Raw genomic sequence first — 21662 nt, 5'->3', positions numbered from 1 at the left:
GGGCCCCCGGGCAATAGGGGATCAAGGGGCCCCCTGTGTCCTTGCCCAAACTCAAAAAAGCCTATGAAAAAGGTACCAGGGGCATCTCATGGGGCCCCCTACTGACCCCGGGCCCTTGGGCAGTGCAGAGTTTCCAAATGGTCAGTCCGCCCCTGATAATATGCATTAATATGTAAAAAATGATTGATAAACAAATACTTCTAGTTTTACACTATTTTACCATAAAAATAACAAATATGTAGAGTTTAGATAAACACTTTTAGTGATTAAATAATAGAATGTTTACAGATTGCTACATAGCAGATCAACGACATGCAACAAAGGAGGAGCAATGACTGAGGAGCAACGGGATTGGGATCCAAAAGAGGGCCAGTTATCAGCTTTCTATAGAAAGACACACATTACACAGACACAGTCCACTGTTGTCACCATCTGGAAACCCGCCCTGAGAAATGACATGTAGACAGGAAGTGGCTGCAAAGAGGTTGCGAGAGATCCGGGACAGGAGAAGTGGGACTGTGCAGAGTCCATACATACAGAATAAGGACAGATACCGAGAATGACACCCGGCATCCAGGACAGGAGAAGTGGGACTGTGCAGAGTCCATACATACAGAAGAAGGACCGATATCCCGTACATCCTGTACATCCCGTACACCCCATACATCCCGTACACCCCATACATCCCATACATCCCGTACACCCCATACATCTCATACGCCCCGTATGTGTGCCGTACACCCCATACATCCCGTACACCTCGCACACCCCTTACATCCCATATACCCCACATATTCCATACACCCTATACACACCCCGCACACTGTGTACATCCCGTACACCCCGCACATGCCGTACAACCTACACACACCCTGCACACTGCATACACCCTGTATACCCCATAAACTCTGTACATCCCGCACACTTCATACACCCCGTACATCGCCGTACACACCATACATCCCATACACCCCGCACATCCTGTATACCCCATACATCTCATACACCTTGTACATTCCATACATCCCATACACCCCATATATCTCGCACACCCTGTACATCCCATACACCCTGTACATCTCGTACACCCCACACATCCCATATACCCCATACATCTCATACACCCCGTACATTCCATACATTCTATACACCCCACACACCCTGTACATCTCGTACACCCCACACATCCCGTATACCCCATACATCTCATACACCTCGTACATTCCATACATTCTATACACCCCACACACCCTGTACATCTCGTACACCCCACACATCCCGTATACCCCATACATCTCATACACCCCGTGCATTTCACACATACTATACACCCCACACACCCTGTACATCTCGTACACCCCACACATCCCGTATACCCCATACATCTCATACACCCCGTGCATTTCACACATACTATACACCCCACACACCCTGTACATCTCGTACACCCCACACATCCCGTATACCCCATATATCTCACACATACTATACACCCCACACACCCTGTACATCTCGTACACCCCACACATCCCGTATACCCCATACATCTCATACACCCCATATATCTCACACATACTATACACCCCACACACCCTGTACATCTCGTACACCCCACACATCCCGTATACCCCATACATCTCATACACCCCGTGCATTTCACACATACTATACACCCCACACACCCTGTACATCTCGTACACCCCACACATCCCGTATACCCCATACATCTCGTACACCCCGTACATCTCATACACCTCGTACATTCCATACATTCTATTCACCCCATACATCTCACACATACTATACACCCCACACACCCTGTACATCTCGTATACCCCATACATCTCATACACCCCGTACATTCCATACATTCTATACACCCCACACACCCTGTACATCTCATACACCCCACACATCCCGTATACCCCGTACATCTCATACACCTCGTACATTCCATACATTCTATTCACCCCATACATCTCACACATACTATACACCCCACACACCCTGTACATCTCGTACACCCCATACATCTCATACACCCCGTACAACCCGCACGCCCTGTACATCCCGTATACCCCATACATTCCGCACACCCTGTACATTCCGTACATCCCACACACCCTGTACATCCTCTACAGCAAGCAGAAATTCTGACAGGTCTGCAGGAGACCTGCATGGCACCAGCGATCTGCTGATCCCTGGATGCAATCGCTTCCAGGCTTCTGCAGACAAAAATAATAAATGCACTTTTTTTTACTTGCAAAAAAAATGTGTATTTATAATTTTTTTTTACTTGCAAAAAAAAAATGTGCATTTATTATTTTTTACCAAAGGGTGTACTTGTCATACACAGCTGAGTAGAGGCGCAGTACCTCCTCCTTCCTCTAGTGGCCGCTGTCTGTACATTGTCTGTTTCCAATCTGTCGCTCCCTATCGCTGTCCTGAGTTGCAGTACCCCTCTCCCTCCTCTAGTGGCCGCCATGTCCCCTCAGGCATTGTCCTTCCGTCGCCGCTCTGTTTCCCAATCTTCATGTTACGCTGCTCTGGTGACGTCAGTGTTCTGCGACGGCCATGATGGCGGCGCTGTACGAGGAGCTCACGTTGTGCGGGTTGCCAGGGTCCGGTGTCGGCGGAGTGCAGGGGTTAGAGCCGGGCGGTGACGGTGACACTGTGCTGCTGACGGAGGCGGAGAGGACGGTGACATTGTACAAGGTGGGGGCTCGGGTTAGGGGGGAGGCATGTGGGGGCCTTAGGGGGGTAGCAAGGGGGTGCTGTTAGCATTATACTGGGCCTGAGCTCCTGGGGGAGTCCAGACCTGGGGTATGAATGTAGGATGAGGAGGACTGGCCAGACCTGGAGTATGAATGTAGAACGAAGAGGACTGGCCAGACCTGGAGTATGAATGTAGAACGAAGAGGACTGGCCAGACCTGGAGTATGAATGTAGAACGAAGAGGACTGGCCAGACCTGGAGTATGAATGTAGAACGAAGAGGACTGGCCAAACCTGGAGTATGAATGTAGAACGAAGAGGATGGGCCAGACCTGGAGGATGAATGTAGAACGAAGAGGATGGGCCAGACCTGGAGGATGAATGCAGGACGAAGAGGATGGGCCAGACCTGGAGGATGAATGTAGAACGAAGAGGATGGGCCATACCTGGAGGATGAATGTAGAACGAAGAGGATGGGCCAGACTTGGAGTATGAATGCAGGATGAGGAGGAGGACGGGCCAGACCTGGAGGATGAATGCAGGATGAGGAGGAGGACGGGCCAGACCTGGAGGATGAATGCAGGACGAAGAGGACGGGCCAGACCTGGAGGATGAATGCAGGACGAAGAGGATGGGCCAGACCTGGAGGATGAATGCAGGACGAAGAGGACGGGCCAGACCTGGAGGATGAATGCAGGACGAAGAGGACGGGCCAGACCTGGAGGATGAATGCAGGACGAGGAGGACGGTCCAGACCTGGAGGATGAATGCAGGACGAGGAAGACGGTCCAGACCTGGAGGATGAATGCAGGACGAGGAGGACGGTCCAGACCTGGGTTATGAATGCAGGACGAAGAGGACGGTCCAGACCTGGAGGATGAATGCAGGATGAGGAGGACGGTCCAGACCTGGGGTATGAATGCAGGATGAAGAGGACGGTCCAGACCTGGAGGATGAGGAGGAAGGGCCAGACCTGGGGTATGAATGCAGGATGAGGAGGAAGGGCCAGACCTGGGGTATGAATGCAGGATGAGGAGGAAGGGCCAGACCTGGGGTATGAATGCAGGATGAGGAGGAAGGGCCAGACCTGGGGTATGAATGCAGGATGAGGAGGACGGTCCAGACCTGGGGTATGAATGCAGGATGAGGAGGACGGTCCAGACCTGGGGTATGAATGCAGGATGAGGTGGACGGTCCAGACCTGGGGTATGAATGCAGGATGAGGTGGACGGTCCAGACCTGGGGTATGAATGCAGGATGAAGAGGATGGACCAGATTGGGAGTATGAATGTAGGATGAGGAGGACGGTCCAGACCTGGGGTATGAATGCAGGATGAGGAGGACGGTCCAGACCTGGGGTATGAATGCAGGATGAAGAGGACGGACCAGATTGGGAGTATGAATGTAGGATGAGGAGGACAGTCCAGACCTGGAGGATGAGTGCAGCTAGAGGATAAAGTTGACAGTCCTGATCTCCACATCCCTCCTATACTAGAGATCGAGGTGCTGTGCACTCTGGAGCTGGAACACAGCTAGGGGTGGGACCCATATAAATATACCAATTACTGTGTTGTCATTGGTTCTTCCTGTGCACTGACCCCACCTATTACCACACCTCTTTCCTGAGACTGGTGGGTTTACTTTTGCTGTAAAAATGCACCATTGCCTGGCTTCTGGTCACATGAGTAAGCAGGCAGCCAGTGAAGTAAAAACTCCTCATCTGTAATGTGGTTTGGTGTTGGTGAGTCGCGATGATCTGACAGCCAGGGAAGCGGCATTTCCGGCAGAGGGGAGCAGTATGCTGCATCTATTACCCATGATGGGTGATTGTCAGCCGGTTTGGCTCAGAACAGGAATCAGCAGCTGATGGTGGGACATTGTTTGTCATGTGAATAACTTTATTGATATGTTGTCCATGTGCAGGTTTCGGATCAGAGGCCGCTGGGAAGCTGGGCAGTAAAGCAAGGCCAGCGGGTGACGTGTCCGGCTGTGTATAATTCTGGCACCGGGGAGTGCGTGGTCGTCCATGATGACAAGGTAACCTTCCTCTGAATAGGAATTCTTCTGTATATTGGGGGGGGGGGTCACAGGCATACATCAAGACTCCGCCCATAACCGCTCTGGCCTTGTGTCTCCTCCTCCCCCGGCTGACTGTGTGTTTCTCTGCAGGTGATTCGGATTTGGAAGGAGGATGAGCTCAGCTTGGAAAAGGTCTTCAAAGCAACGGTGAGTTTATTTCCAGTCTCTGGGGCAGATGTCGGCTCTATCCCTCCCTTCATATTCCCCAACTCTGGGTAACTTTTTTTTTTCTCTCCCATGCATTCGCGCTCTGTCCGCACCGCATGGGTCATCTGTACTCTCCTAATCTGCCGATCCTCTGGAAAACCGTCCTCCCCCACGGTCCGGCTGTGGATTATTCCTGTCTATGGAGTGTGCTTTGAGCATACTGATGTCAGGAACAGTCCATTTTCAAGACTGCGGGAGTGTGGGGGTGCACAATCCCACCGCACGGGCCCCACTGCACGGGCACACAAATTGTGCCTGGAGTTTTGCTTAAAGTGACAGTAAAGACAGATTTAAAATAGAAAAAAAGAAAAAAAACATATTTTGCTTCCTGGCTCTGTAATGGAGCAGAGGACCCGGATCCTCCTCTTCTCAGGTCCCCTGCCAGTGGTCCTGGCCCTTCCCTCTTGCCAAGTGCCACCAGAGGCACCCCATTGGCTCAATGGCTGTGATTGTCAGTAGTGGGAGCCAATGAGGACGGAGAGACCTGGAGTGCTAAGGCTCTCGTGCACATGACTGGCTTGAGATGAGGCTCAGGTAAGTATTGGGGAGGGCAGAGGGGAGGGCTGCTGCACACAGCTTTTCAAACAACCTTTACAACCATCCTAAGGCACTTTTTCTTCCACTGACCCCAATGATGGGGCACTATTCCTCCCACTGACACCAATGATGGGGCACTATTCCTCCCACTGACACCAATGATGGGGCACTATTCCTCCCACTGACACCAATGATGGGGCACTATTCCTCCCACTGACACCAATGATGGGGCACTATTCCTCCCACTGACACCAATGATGGGGCACTATTCCTCCCACTGACACCAATGATGGGACACTATTCCTCCCACTGACACCAATGATGGGGCACTATTGCTCCCACTGACACCAATGATGGGACACTATTCCTCTCACTGACACCAATGATGGGGCACTATTCCTCCCACTGACACCAATGATGGGGCACTATTCCTCCCACTGACACCAATGATGGGGCACTATTCCTCCCACTGACACCAATGATGGGGCACTATTCCTCCCACTGACACCAATGATGGGGCACTATTCCTCCCACTGACACCAATGATGGGGCACTATTCCTCCCACTGACACCAATGATGGGGTACTATTCCTCCCACTGACACCAATGATGGGGCACTATTCCTCCACTGACACCAATGATGGGGCACTATTCCTCCCACTGATACCAATGATGGGGCACTATTCCTCCCACTGACACCAATGATGGGGCACTATTCCTCCCACTGACACCAATGATGGGGCACTATTCCTCCCACTGATACCAATGATGGGGCACTATTCCTCCCACTGATACCAATGATGGGGCACTATTCCTCCCACTGATACCAATGATGGGACACTATTCCTTTCACTGACACCAATGATGAGACACTATTCCTTTCACTGACACCAATGATGGGGCACTATTCCTCCCACTGACACCAATGATGGGGCACTATTCCTCTCACTGACACCAATGATGAGACACTATTCCTTTCACTGACACCAATGATGGGGCACTATTCCTCCCACTGACACCAATGATGGGGCACTATTCCTCCCACTGACACCAATGATGGGACACTATTCCTCTCACTGACACCAATGATGGGACATTATTCTTGCTATTGACACCAATGATGGGGCACTATTCCTCCTGCTACTGACACTAAGGAGGTGGCACTATTCCTCCCACCGACACCAAGGAGGTGGCACTATTCCTCCCACCGACACCAAGGAGGTGGCACTATTCCTCCCACCGACACCAAGGACGTGGCACTATTCCTCCCACCGACACCAAGGACGTGGCACTATTCCTCCCACCGACACCAAGGACGTGGCACTATTCCTCCCACCGACACCAAGGACGTGGCACTATTCCTCCCACCGACACCAAGGACGTGGCACTATTCCTCCCACCGACACCAAGGAGGTGGCACTATTCCTCCCACCGACACCAAGGACGTGGCACTATTCCTCCCACCGACACCAAGGACGTGGCACTATTCCTCCCACCGACACCAAGGACGTGGCACTATTCCTCCCACCGACACCAAGGACGTGGCACTATTCCTCCCACCGACACCAAGGACGTGGCACTATTCCTCCCACCGACACCAAGGACGTGGCACTATTCCTCCCACCGACACCAAGGACGTGGCACTATTCCTCCCACCGACACCAAGGACGTGGCACTATTCCTCCTGCTACTGACACCAAGGACGGGGCACTATTCCTCCCACCGACACCAAGGACGGGGCACTATTCCTCACACCGACACCAAGGACGGGGCACTATTCCTCCCACCGACACCAAGGACGGGGCACTATTCCTCCCACCGACACCAAGGACGGGGCACTATTCCTCCCACCGACACCAAGGACGGGGCACTATTCCTCCCACCGACACCAAGGACGGGGCACTATTCCTCCCACCGACACCAAGGACGGGGCACTATTCCTCCCACCGACACCAAGGACGGGGCACTATTCCTCCCACCGACACCAAGGACGGGGCACTATTCCTCCCACCGACACCAAGGACGGGGCACTATTCCTCCCACCGACACCAAGGACGGGGCACTATTCCTCCCACCGACACCAATGACGGGGCACTATTCCTCCCACCGACACCAAGGAGGTGGCACTATTCCTCCCACCGACACCAAGGACGGGGCACTATTCCTCCCACCGACACCAAGGACGGGGCACTATTCCTCCACCGACACCAAGGACGGGGCACTATTCCTCCCACCGACACCAATGACGGGGCACTATTCCTCCCACCGACACCAAGGACGGGGCACTATTCCTCCCACCGACACCAAGGAGGTGGCACTATTCCTCCCACCGACACCAAGGAGGTGGCACTATTCCTCCCACCGACACCAAGGAGGTGGCACTATCCTCCCACCGACACCAAGGAGGTGGCACTATTCCTCCCACCGACACCAAGGAGGTGGCACTATTCCTCCCACCGACACCAAGGAGGTGGCACTATTCCTCCCACCGACACCAAGGAGGTGGCACTATTCCTCCCACCGACACCAAGGAGGTGGCACTATTCCTCCCACCGACACCAAGGAGGTGGCACTATTCCTCCCACCGACACCAAGGAGGTGGCACTATTCCTCCCACCGACACCAAGGAGGTGGCACTATTCCTCCCACCGACACCAAGGAGGTGGCACTATTCCTCCCACCGACACCAAGGAGGTGGCACTATTCCCTCCCACCGACACCAAGGAGGTGGCACTATTCCTCCCACCGACACCAAGGAGGTGGCACTATTCCTCCCACCGACACCAAGGAGGTGGCACTATTCCTCCCACCGGACACCAAGGAGGTGGCACTATTCCTCCCACCGACACCAAGGAGGTGGCACTATTCCTCCCACCGACACCAAGGAGGTGGCACTATTCCTCCCACCGACACCAAGGAGGTGGCACTATTCCCTCCCACCGACACCAAGGACGTGGCACTATTCCTCCCACCGACACCAAGGACGTGGCACTATTCCTCCCACCGACACCAAGGACGTGGCACTATTCCTCCTGCTACTGACACCAAGGACGTGGCACTATTCCTCCTGCTACTGACACCAAGGACGAGGCACTATTCCTCCTGCTACTGACACCAAGGACGAGGCACTATTCCTCCTGCTACTGACACCAAGGACGAGGCACTATTCCTCCTGCTACTGACACCAAGGACGAGGCACTATTCCTCCTGCTACTGACACCAAGGACGGGGCACTATTCCTCCCACCGACACCAAGGACGTGGCACTATTCCTCCCACCGACACCAAGGACGTGGCACTATTCCTCCCACCGACACCAAGGACGTGGCACTATTCCTCCCACCGACACCAAGGACGTGGCACTATTCCTCCCACCGACACCAAGGAGGTGGCACTATTCCTCCCACCAACACCAAGGAGGTGGCACTATTCCTCCCACCGACACCAAGGACGTGGCACTATTCCTCCCACCGACACCAAGGACGTGGCACTATTCCTCCCACCGACACCAAGGACGTGGCACTATTCCTCCCACCGACACCAAGGACGTGGCACTATTCCTCCCACCGACACCAAGGACGGGGCACTATTCCTCCCACCGACACCAAGGACGGGGCACTATTCCTCCCACCGACACCAATGACGGGGCACTATTCCTCCTGCTACGGACACCAAGGAGGTGGCACTATTCCTCCCACCGACACCAAGGAGGTGGCACTATTCCTCCCACCGACACCAAGTAGGTGGCACTATTCCTCCCACCGACACCAAGGAGGTGGCACTATTCCTCCCACCGACACCAAGGAGGTGGCACTATTCCTCCCACCGACACCAAGGAGGTGGCACTATTCCTCCCACCGACACCAAGGAGGTGGCACTATTCCTCCCACCGACACCAAGGAGGTGGCACTATTCCTCCCACCGACACCAAGGAGGTGGCACTATTCCTCCCACCGACACCAAGGAGGTGGCACTATTCCTCCCACCGACACCAAGGAGGTGGCACTATTCCTCCCACCGACACCAAGGAGGTGGCACTATTCCTCCCACCGACACCAAGGAGGTGGCACTATTCCTCCCACCGACACCAAGGAGGTGGCACTATTCCTCCCACCGACACCAAGGAGGTGGCACTATTCCTCCCACCGACACCAAGGAGGTGGCACTATTCCTCCCACCGACACCAAGGAGGTGGCACTATTCCTCCCACCGACACCAAGGAGGTGGCACTATTCCTCCCACCGACACCAAGGAGGTGGCACTATTCCTCCCACCGACACCAAGGAGGTGGCACTATTCCTCCCACCGACACCAAGGAGGTGGCACTATTCCTCCCACCGACACCAAGGAGGGGGCACTATTCCTCCCACCGACACCAATGACGGGACACTATTCCTCCCACCGACACCAATGACGGGACACTATTCCTCCCACCGACACCAATGACGGGACACTATTCCTCCCACCGACACCAAGGACGGGGCACTATTCCTCCCACCGACACCAATGACGGGACACTATTCCTCCCACCGACACCAAGGACGGGGCACTATTCCTCCCACCGACACCAAGGACGGGGCACTATTCCTCCCACCGACACCAAGGACGGGGCACTATTCCTCCCACCGACACCAAGGACGGGGCACTATTCCTCCCCTCCCGCTGACACCAAGGACGGGGCATGTTTACAAGCACCAGGCATTTTCTACTCCCACTGGCCACAGTCAGGCCCCTCTAAAGTCTGAAGGATAATAACTGGTCCTTTGTTTAGAACGTTTGGAGCCCCCTGGCCTAGAAGATCCTGCACTTCTCCCGTGACATGCTTGTCCCCAGACATTGGTATATAGTGAAGAGGTGTCCTTGGCTGTAATGACAGCTGCCATAGTTGGATGCGGCCCGGTTCCTTGTTATGTCTTGCGATGTGTCTGCTGAGTGTACAGATGTAGGGAGTCTCAGGCATTATAGAGACTTTGGATGGTTTTCTGCACAGATTGTTATGGTGTAAATTTGTATTTCCTCCATCTGCAGCTTTCGGCAGAGGTGTATCGGATCCACAGCCTTCCCGGTGCTGAGCCGCTGGTGCTGTTTCGCCGCGGAGCCGTCGCCCACTTAGATAAGCTGCTGGCTGATCCTCGCCAAGAAGTTGAAAATGTTTTAGCGCCGGAGGAGACCATAAAGTATGTCCTATACCGGGAGGGTGCTCTGGGTCAGTGTGAGAGGGGGTGTGGGTGAGAGGGGGTGTGGGTGAGAGGGGGTGTGGGTGAGAGGGGGTGTGGGTGAGAGGGGGTCGGTGCCATCAGCAGTAGGAGATATTGAATTTATTGTTTATTACTGACAATGTCACAGGAGGAGCTGGGATACCCCAAGGTGGGGGGGGGCCAGGAACTGTAGTGGGAGTAATCCTGATCAAATCTTGCCCCATGTCTGGAGTGATCTCCTTTAGCCTGTAATGGGGGGGATTGTTTGCCCTGAGCTTGAGGTAGGCATCCTGTGCTTTTGGGGGGAAGTGAAGAGGTTTCCCTGTGTCTGTGGGGACCAGAGTGCTTGTCCTGTGCTTGTGGTGGGGGGGGGAGAGGTGAAGAGGTTTCCCTGTGTCTGTGGGGACCGGAGTGCTTGTCCTGTGCTTGTGGTGGGGGGGGGGGGGGTGAAGAGGTTTCCCTGTGTCTGTGGGGACCGGAGTGCTTGCCCTGTGTTGTGGTGGGGGGGGGGGAGAGGTGAAGAGGTTTCCCTGTGTCTGTGGGGACCAGAGTGCTTGTCTGTGCTTGTGGGGGGGGGGGGGGTGAAGAGGTTTCCCTGTGTCTGTGGGGACCGGAGTGCTTGCCCTGTGTTGTGGTGGGGGGGGGGGGAGGTGAAGAGGTTTCCCTGTGTCTGTGGGGACCAGAGTGCTTGTCCTGTGCTTGTGGGGGGGGGGGGGAGGTGAAGAGGTTTCCCTGTGTCTGTGGGGACCGGAGTGCTTGTCCTGTGCTTGTGGGGGGGGGAGAGGTGAAGAGGTTTCCCTGTGTCTGTGGGGACCGGAGTGCTTGTCCTGTGCTTGTGGTGGGGGGGGGGGGGGGGAGGTGAAGAGGTTTCCCTGTGTCTGTGGGGACCGGAGTGCTTGCCCTGTGCTTGTGGTGGGGGGGGGGGGGAGGTGAAGAGGTTTCCCTGTGTCTGTGGGGACCAGAGTGCTTGTCCTGTGCTTGTGGGGGGGGGGGGGGGGGGTGAAGAGGTTTCCCTGTGTCTGTGGGGACCGGAGTGCTTGCCCTGTGTTGTGGGGGGGGGGGGGGAGAGGTGAAGAGGTTTCCCTGTGTCTGTGGGGACCGGAGTGCTTGTCCTGTGCTTGTGGGGGGGGGAGAGGTGAAGAGGTTTCCCTGTGTCTGTGGGGACCGGAGTGCTTGCCCTGTGCTTGTGGTGGGGGGGGGAGAGGTGAAGAGGTTTCCCTGTGTCTGTGGGGACCGGAGTGCTTGCCCTGTGCTTGTGGTGGGGGGGGGGGGAGAGGTGAAGAGGTTTCCCTGTGTCTGTGGGGACCGGAGTGCTTGCCCTGTGCTTGTGGGGGGGGGGGGGGTGAAGAGGTTTCCCTGTGTCTGTGGGGACCGGAGTGCTTGCCCTGTGTTGTGGTGGGGGGGGGGGGGGAGGTGAAGAGGTTTCCCTGTGTCTGTGGGGACCGGAGTGCTTGCCCTGTGCTTGTGGGGGGGGGGGGGGGTGAAGAGGTTTCCCTGTGTCTGTGGGGACCGGAGTGCTTGCCCTGTGTTGTGGTGGGGGGGGGGGGGGAGGTGAAGAGGTTTCCCTGTGTCTGTGGGGACCGGAGTGCTTGCCCTGTGCTTGTGGGGGGGGGGGGGTGAAGAGGTTTCCCTGTGTCTGTGGGGACCGGAGTGCTTGCCCTGTGTTGTGGTGGGGGGGGGGGGGGGGAGGTGAAGAGGTTTCCCTGTGTCTGTGGGGACCGGAGTGCTTGCCCTGTGCTTGTGGGGGGGGGAGAGGTGAAGAGGTTTCCCTGTGTCTGTGGGGACCGGAGTGCTTGCCCTGTGCTTGTGGGGGGGGGAGAGGTGAAGAGGTTTCCCTGTGTCTGTGGGGACCAGAGTGCTTGTCCTGTGCTTGTGGTGGGGGGGGGGGTGAAGAGGTTTCCCTGTGTCTGTGGGGACTGGAGTGCTTGTGGTGGGGGGGGGGGGAGAGGTGAAGAGGTTTCCCTGTGTCTGTGGGGACCGGAGTGCTTGCCCTGTGCTTGTGGTGGGGGGGGGGGGGGAGAGGTGAAGAGGTTTCCCTGTGTCTTTGGGGACCGGAGTGCTTGCCCTGTGCTTGTGGTGGGGGGGGGGGGGGAGGTGAAGAGGTTTCCCTGTGTCTGTGGGGACCAGAGTGCTTGTCCTGTGCTTGTGGTGGGGGGGGGGGGGGGAGAGGTGAAGAGGTTTCCCTGTGTCTGTGGGGACCAGAGTGCTTGTCCTGTGCTTGTGGTGGGGGGGGGGTGAAGAGGTTTCCCTGTGTCTGTGGGGACTGGAGTGCTTGTGGTGGGGGGGGGGGGGGAGAGGTGAAGAGGTTTCCCTGTGTCTGTGGGGACCGGAGTGCTTGCCCTGTGCTTGTGGTGGGGGGGGGGGGGGGGAGAGAGGTGAAGAGGTTTCCCTGTGTCTGTGGGGACCGGAGTGCTTGCCCTGTGCTTGTGGTGGGGGGGGGAGAGGTGAAGAGGTTTCCCTGTGTCTGTGGGGACCGGAGTGCTTGCCCTGTGCCTGAGGTGGGGGTCCGCTGCACCTTCTTTTCTCATTTGGTCTTCCACTGCAGATCTGCTTTCACCATGATTTTCCCTTGCCTTGTAGGTGGTCGAAGATGTTTGTGGAGGAGGGACAACCCATAATAATGTTCATTACAGAGAAGGTATGCTCTCTCAGATCTTGCACGGTTCTGCAGGTGCCCAGATGCAGATGGCTGTGGCAGTGGAATGGTGGTGAGACATGGGCACTGTCATGTGTAGGTAGAGCATAGTCCTACACGGGACTGACATTGCCAAGACCAGAAGCCCTGCAATAATCATTGGGGGAGGGGAGCATCACTCTTATTGTCTTTGGTGATCTCTGTGTTCTTTGCAGGTTTCAGATTTTTATATAAACATTTGGAAGGCGAGTCCCCGTGTGTCTCTGAGATATAAACTGATGGCGTTCACAGAGGAATCCCGTATCCTGAACTTTACTGCGGCTCTGAAGAATAGTGCAGTGTCTCTATTCATTTTGTGTAAGTGAAAGTGCTTCTCTGTGTACATTTTCGGCTGCGTCACCCACTGCCTTCTGCGTCTTAAGTGCTGATGTTCACATTCGGAGGTTCCTTCCTTCTACTGTCAGATTCCCCATAACGCAGCATGAATACGAGGTCCAGCAGGGATGGTGAGGGCTCCCATAATGGGAATAGGGATAGTGCAACCTCTCGTAATGGACACAGCAGTCGTGGAGAGCTGGGAAACCATCCATATGAAGTGTTATTTGCTTTAATTGTCTCTTGTAATTTAGATCTCTGTTCTTAGTAGGGGTTTAAACTGTCCTTTTGTCCCTCCAGACTCTACAGGACATGTGTGCCAGTCGCTGGTTCCGTTGGTTCAGTCCAATGAGGGGGCAGAGACTATGTTGTCAATGTCCACTTTTCTGCACCTACCAGAACCTATGGATAGCGGAGCTTTGACACTTCTCGATGACTCCCACCTGGTCACTCTGACACCTTCTGCAACAAAACAGAAAGGTAATTATAGGGATCCAGTCACTTTTTGGGCAAGTCTGACCCCCTATAGCAGTGGTTCTCAAGCTTCCTAATGCCGCGACCCTTTAATACAGTCCCTCATGTTGTGGTGACCCCCAACCAGAAAATTATTTACGCATGTGTCGTTTTACCTTCAATACTGCTGCTTTCAGCACAGTAGCTGCTTTCAGCACAGTAGCTGCTTTCAGCACAGTAGCTGCTTTCAGCACAGTAGCTGCTTTCAGCACAGTAGCTGCTCTTTACACATCAGAAATATGTGTTTTCCAATGGTCTTACCCCTGTGAAAAGGTCGTTCGACCCCCAAAGGGGTCGCGACCCACAGGTTGAGAACACTGCAGCCTTCTGATAATCATCTCCATCACAGCAGGGAACTGATCTGCCTTTCTTTTCATGGACAAATCTGTAACCCTGGAGTGTTAGGACTAGGCTCAGTCCTACATGGTCAGCGGGGTCCTGTGTTGGCTGCCATTTGTATAATAAAGATTTCTCATCCATTTACTCTTAGATCGCCTCTGTATATGGAACATGTCATTCCAGACGATGCAAGAGTGTAAAGAATTCTCTCAGAAGTCAACCCATCAGGTAAGAGGTCAGAATCGGGTAAATAACAAAACACTGACCGCTCCATATGAAACCCAGAAATATGGGTGGAGTACCCCTCTTTGTCTGACCTTCGGGAGCCTCAAAGAATCCGTACACCAAATGTTAGATACAGTCCTGCAAAATTCGGGAAAATAAGACATCCAAAACTATAAGTTGAGCCCCGCGGTCCACTTCTTCTTAGTGCCGATAAGGACGGAAGAAGAAGTGTCTAGATTTGGGATGTAAGACTTAGAACGTCCCTTCTGGGGGACACAAGAGACCACTGTGCTATAAGCCCCGCCTATGGGAGATTGAGCATTCGGGGAAAATTGATTCATCCCCAGTGGATGTACCCTAGACAAGGTCTCTTCACTGGAGACAACCATAATGAGTGTACTGGTCAGCCATGTTTTATTTGGTTTGGAAAGCTTATGTTTCGGGTAAAGTAGCAAATGGGGAAGTCACTGATTTTTTTTTTATTGCCATCTGTGTGTCATTGATATGCATGTCCTCTTTGAAGTTCTTTTCCTGTTCTCTAGGTACATCAGGAAATCAGAGTAAATGCTTTAACCGCTTCCTGACCGCCCTATAGCAGAGCTACTGCTACAAGGCGGCAGAGCTGTGCAAAAGTGTGTGTGTGTGTGTGTATGTGTGTGTGTGTGTGTGTGTGTGTGTATATATATATAACACACACGCGCTATTTTGCTTTTCCGGGTAGGTGGGCGCACTCCTCCCTACCCGTGCCACCATTGGCGGCTACAGATGTCTATCGCCGATTCCCCGCTGGCTCCCATTGATTGCCGAGTATCACTGACGGAAGAGACCTGTGTGTAAACAATAGTGGTCTCTCTCCTGCCAGCAAGGACATGCTGCTTTGTATCTCTCTGCACAGCACAGAAATGCACAGCAGTATGCTTCCCTAGTAAAACACAAACAGCGCACAGTTAACCCTTTGATGGCCCCAGGTGTTAACCCCTTCCTGCCCTGTGCCATTAGTACAGTGTCAGTGATTTTTATTATTGCTGATTGCTCATTGGGATGTCAGTGACACCAAGTCAGTTTAATCGAAATGTATTGGGATTTTTTTTCAGCAGATATCTAGCAGAATACATTTTGGTCTAAAGTTGTGACGAAATTTGTTTTTTCTTTTACTAGTCATGTTTTATAGCAAAAAGTCAGAAATATTTTTTTTTTATTTTCACACTTGTCGGTGTTTTTTTGTTTATAGTGCAAAAAATAGAAAACCGCACAGGTGATCAAATACCACAGAAAGAAAGCTCTATTTGTGGGCAAAAAAAAGGACCTAAATTTCATTTGGGTGCAGCGTTGCATGACCGTGCAATCGTCAGAGTAACGCAGCGCCGTATCGCAATAAATGGCTTGGTCAGGAAGGGGGGTAAATCCTATGGAGAGCGAGGGGTTAAATTGTGTTTCCTATCATTCTCTGTTTTTGTATACAGTAGTCACCAAGACTAACAGCAGGTGAATCTCCCCGGTGGGGACAAGGACCTCAATATAAACCACATGAGGGTTAAGGTTTTATCTCTTCCTCACGGTGGAGTCCCAGACTGTGCATGAGTCCCAAGGTTAAGGATAGTCATTCATCCCTGACCGTGTTTCACCAGCTGCTTTGACTTCAGTTTACGTTCAGTTTTCCCTTCTTATAAACTATTGGAAGTGGTTGCATGTGCACAATACACTCTGAAATTCTGTCAGGTCAATCTGAAATCTAGGCTTGGTGTCCACAATGAATTTCCTTCTGTTCTCCAACCAGCTCTGGAATTACCATAGTGCTCTGTACGTACCGTGCGGGAAAACGCTGCAGGTTCTACGCTACATCTGTGAGCCGTCATCTCTGGCCTCCGCTCTGGGAAAAGCCAGTGACACCCATAAATCAGGTGAGGTTCTGATCGTTAATTACCCGCAATCTGCAACAAGGCAAGACTGGGTCTTCCTGGTATATACATTAAGGCCCAACACCAGGCAGACTGGAACCTGAATGTAATTGCAGATTCCCCTTTTCATATATTTGCTGTCCAATACAATCCCCAATTCCTGATATCACGAGTAACAAGACGGGGGAGCCCCTAAAACACTGAGCCTTGTATCATGAAAAATAGAGTTCCACTGGACTCCCTCCAGGTTTCTGGTGCTCTCACCCTACGCATACACGTCTGTTCATCAGTTCAGCCACCCGTGTCGGGGTGCTTCGCAGGAATTGGGTCAAGTTTGACTTTCTCATGACATGTCTGCAGTATATTTATTGGTCTTCTAGTGGTTTTAACTTTTGTTCAGCTGGAACTGCCCAGCTTTGTGTCAGATATAACTGGACTGGCACCTCCCAATGTGTCATTACATTGAATTTCTGTTTTTCAGCCCTGGAGACTGTGCCCATCGTAAGCTGGGAGGCATTAACTAGGAGACAACCTACACAAGGCAAACAGTCCAAGAAAGCTGTAAGTACCCAGAATTCCTTCTGAATTGTAAAGACTTAGACTCACCTCTCCTGAAATACTCTGTGCTGCTGGAGGACTCCGCTCCTTTCTCTATAACTCCTCTCCTGGAGGACTCCGCTCCTTCCTCTATAACCCCTCTCCTGGAGGACTCCGCTCCTTCCTCTATGACTCCCCTCTCCTGGAGGACTCCGCTCCTTCCTCTATAACTCTCCTCTCCTGGAGGACTCCGCTCCTTCCTCTATAACTCCTCTCCTGGAGGACTCCGCTCCTTCCTCTATAACTCCTCTCCTGGAGGACTCCGCTCCTTCCTCTATAACTCTCCTCTCCCGGAGGACTCCGCTCCTTCCTCTATAACTCTCCTCTCCTGGAGGACTCCGCTCCTTCCTCTATAACTCTCCTCTCCTGGAGGACTCCGCTCCTTCCTTTATAGCTCCCCTCTCCTGGAGGGTTCCGCTCCTTCCTCTATAACTCTCCTCTCCTGGAGGGCTCCGCTTCTTCCTCTATAGCTCTCCTCTCCTGGAGGACTCCGCTCCTTCCTCTATAACTCTCCTCTCCTGGAGGACTCCGCTCCTTCCTCTATAACTCTCCTCTCCTGGAGGACTCCGCTCCTTCCTATATAACTTCTCTCCTGGAGGACTCCGCTCTTTCCTCTATAATTCTCCTCTCCTGGAGGACTCCGCTCCTTCCTCTATAACTCTCCTCTCCTGGAGGACTCCGCTCCTTCCTCTATAACTCTCCTCTCCTGGAGGACTCCGCTCCTTCCTCTATAACTCCCCTCTCCTGGAGGACTCCGCTCCTTCCTCTATAACTCCCCTCTCCTAGAGGACTCCGCTCCTTCCTCTATGACTCTCCTCTCCAGGAGGACTCCGCTCCTTCCTCTATAACTCTCCTCTCCTGGAGGACTCCGCTCCTTCTTCTATAGCTCTCCTCTCCTGGAGGACTCCGCTCCTTCCTCTATAACTCTCCTCTCCTGGAGGACTCCGCTCCTTCTTCTATAGCTCTCCTCTCCTGGAGGACTCCGCTCCTTCCTCTATAACTCTCCTCTCCTGGAGGACTCCGCTCCTTCCTCTATAACTCTCCTCTCCTGGAGGACTCCGCTCCTTCCTCTATAACTCTCCTCTCCTGGAGGACTCCGCTCCTTCCTCTATAACTCTCCTCTCCTGGAGGACTCCGCTCCTTCCTCTATAACTCTCCTCTCCTGGAGGACTCCGCTCCTTCCTCTATAGCTCTCCTCTCCTGGAGGACTCCGCTCCTTCCTCTATAGCTCTCCTCTCCTGGAGGACTCCGCTCCTTCCTCTATAACTCCTCTCCTGGAGGACTCCGCTCCTTCCTCTATAACTCCTCTCCTGGAGGACTCCGCTCCTTCCTCTATAACTCCTCTCCTGGAGGACTCCGCTCCTTCCTCTATAACTCCTCTCCTGGAGGACTCCGCTCCTTCCTCTATAACTCCTCTCCTGGAGGACTCCGCTCCTTCCTATATAACTCTCCTCTCCTGGAGGACTCCGCTCCTTCCTCTATAACTCTCCTCTCCTGGAGGACTCCGCTCCTTCCTCTATAACTCTCCTCTCCTGGAGGACTCCGCTCCTTCCTCTATAACTCTCCTCTCCTGGAGGACTCCGCTCCTTCCTCTATAGCTCTCCTTGAGGACTCCGCTCCTTCCTCTATAACTCTCCTCTCCTGGAGGACTCCGCTCCTTCCTCTATAACTCCTCTCCTGGAGGACTCCGCTCCTTCCTCTATAACTCCTCTCCTGGAGGACTCCGCTCCTTCCTCTATGACTCTCCTCTCCTGGAGGACTCCGCTCCTTCCTCTATAACTCTCCTCTCCTGGAGGACTCCGCTCCTTCCTCTATAACTCTCCTCTCCTGGAGGACTCCGCTCCTTCCTCTATAGCTCTCCTCTCCTGGAGGACTCCGCTCCTTCCTCTATAACTCTCCTCTCCTGGAGGACTCCGCTCCTTCCTCTATAACTCTCCTCTCCTGGAGGACTCCGCTCCTTCCTCTATAGCTCTCCTCTCCTGGAGGACTCTGCTCCTTCCTCTATAACTCTCCTCTCCTGGAGAACTCCGCTCCTTCCTCTATAATTCTCCTCTCCTGGAGGACTCCGCTCCTTCCTTTATAACTTCTCTCCTGGAGGACTCCGCTCCTTCCTCTATAATTCTCCTCTCCTGGAGGACTCCACTCCTTCCTCTATAACTCTCCTCTCCTGGAGGACTCCGCTCCTTCCTCTATAACTCTCCTCTCCTGGAGGACTCCACTCCTTCCTCTATAACTCTCCTCTCCTGGAGGACTCCGCTCCTTCCTTTATAGCTCTCCTCTCCTGGAGGACTCCGCTCCTTCCTTTATAGCTCTCCTCTCCTGGAGGACTCCGCTCCTTCCTCTATAACTCTCCTCTCCTGGAGGACTCCACTCCTTCCTCTATAACTCTCCTCTCCTGGAGGACTCCGCTCCTTCCTCTATAACTCTACTTTCCTGGAGGACTCCGCTCCTTCCTCTATAACTCTCCTCTCCTGAAATACTCTGCACTGCAGTCTAATTGATGGTGTTTTTTGCAGTCTCGGCTGAAGCGGAGTCAGGGCAGCAGTGATGGAGGATGTCCGTTACAGATCCCTCTCTCAGACTTCCATGTAGGTGATGTATTGACCCCATTGGACAGGTTGGGACACATGAGAAGTACAGTAGGTAATCTTCTGTGTCTTGTGCAGAGCGCCTCTGAGAGTCAGATCTCCTCTCTTGTGCGGAAAGCCATATCCAGTCAGGGTCTTCCAGATTTCCAAATCACTGTTGGGAAGGTGGTGCAAGGCCTGGTGGATCGGTGCAGGACTGAGCCCAAGTTTTACCCCCAAAATGCTCTGATTGATCTCATCGAGACAAGAATAATATCCTACAGGTTTGTATTGCCTGCTGACAGTATATGTAAATGAAGGGGAGGAGTCATCCTGGGCAGGGGTGGATGTGATCTTTCATCTGACATTTTGTAAATTGCAGTTTATGTCCAGATTTATTGGCTCTCGGTCTGCAGAAGTCGGATGTTCGGCTCCTTCAGCACTGTCTCTGCCGGTTTATTGATGTGCCAGAGGCGGTTATGTGCTCCTGTCTGAAGATATTCCTCAGGTGAGTCTCACTGTCACATCTATTCTGCGTCCTGCGCAAAAACATTGAATGCTGGTAATGATTAGGTAACAAAGTGGGTTTGTTGTTAACCCCCCTGGCGGTATTCCCGAGTGTAGCTCGGGGTAAAGTTTCAGCACCACAAGCAGTAACCCCCCCCCCCCCGAGCTACACTCGGGAATACACTGCAGCGCTGCTCCGGGATCTCTTCTGCACTTACCTTGTCCTGCACTCCCGTGATGTCCCCCCTGCAGTGTCCCCGGCAATGTCTTCCGGTTGATGCCGGCATCCGTATTCCGGGTTCTGTTCCCTGCGACGTCGGGACGTACGGGGGAAGGAACTGGCGGGAAATTTAAAATTGTGAAAAAGTAACATTCACTAAATCCACTAAAATCACATAGTATAACATTCCTGTATCAAACCATTTCACATACATTGTGTCCCGAGTGCTTTGCCCGGTTTCCTGCCTGCATTTTTACTGTTCTTTCTGCCTAGAAACTGAGAAACGTCCATGGCGTCCAAAAAGCGTCCCTTTAGGTCAGACGCGGTTTTAGATCAGCTAGAGAACAGCGATAGTAAATCAGAACCACTTGCAGGATTGAGTGATAATGATTGGTGGGGGAAATTCCTCATCAGACACTGAAAACGATTCTGCGACTGAGCTCAGCGATGTGCAAACTTGGCGATATATTTCACATTTCAGTGTTTTTGGTTTGATTATATTATTGAATTAAATTTATTATTATTATATTATTTTTTATGATTATTTATTAAATTATAATTTATGATTTCGAGTTTCAAATTTTATCCTCCCCGGGATGTTTACTAGACTCTTGTCCGGACAGATTTCAGTGAGTTATTCCAGGCCTAGAATTACAGGCCTACGATTAAAAAAAAATACATATTTCCATGCCAAAAAATGTACCGCTTTGAGCACAGAAATACTGACATGATCAGACCGCTAGGGAGGTTAAGTAGTGAGATATCAGTTGGCCATCTTAAGATGAGATTAGGTCGTCTGTTTGGATGTAGATGTTAAGATTTAACCGCTTGCTGACCGGCTGTGCAGATATACTGTAGGCCAGCAGCTCTCCTGCACCTGATCTGGTATATCTCCAGGTAGGGGGCACGTGCCGTCCCCCCTTCCCAAGCTGAGCTGGTTTCTTGAGGCCAGGACCCTACAAAGCAGGGAGTAAAAACCAGCACATTGATTAGTAGAAACAGCACACAGTAAACATTCCTGAAAACATACAGGTCCTGGTCAATGATTCCTT

The 21662-nt window shown here is 52.9% G+C and overlaps 1 protein-coding gene across 1 annotated transcript in view; it reads left to right on the top strand.

The window, feature by feature from the left end:
• The first annotated feature begins 2547 nt into the window (after positions 1–2547).
• NOL11 (nucleolar protein 11) overlaps positions 2548–21662 on the top strand; it is a 29443-nt gene continuing 10328 nt past the window's right edge. The window contains exons 1-13 of the mRNA XM_089661462.1: positions 2548–2715; positions 4638–4751; positions 4884–4940; positions 10565–10713; positions 13315–13372; positions 13585–13726; positions 14045–14224; positions 14748–14824; positions 16599–16722; positions 17201–17280; positions 19833–19904; positions 19983–20167; positions 20266–20391. Coding sequence (XP_089517588.1) covers positions 2575–2715; positions 4638–4751; positions 4884–4940; positions 10565–10713; positions 13315–13372; positions 13585–13726; positions 14045–14224; positions 14748–14824; positions 16599–16722; positions 17201–17280; positions 19833–19904; positions 19983–20167; positions 20266–20391 — 1505 coding nt within the window. The 5' untranslated portion in view covers positions 2548–2574. The remainder of the gene's footprint in view (positions 2716–4637; positions 4752–4883; positions 4941–10564; positions 10714–13314; positions 13373–13584; positions 13727–14044; positions 14225–14747; positions 14825–16598; positions 16723–17200; positions 17281–19832; positions 19905–19982; positions 20168–20265; positions 20392–21662) is intronic.

This window comes from Staurois parvus, unplaced genomic scaffold, assembly GCF_062004578.1.
Source record: "Staurois parvus isolate SC_StPar_1 unplaced genomic scaffold, SC_StPar_1.0 ptg001344l, whole genome shotgun sequence".
NCBI lineage: Eukaryota > Metazoa > Chordata > Amphibia > Anura > Ranidae > Staurois > Staurois parvus.
The sequence above is the reverse complement of the archived record's forward strand: the minus strand, read 5'-3'. Positions and strand labels throughout refer to the sequence as shown.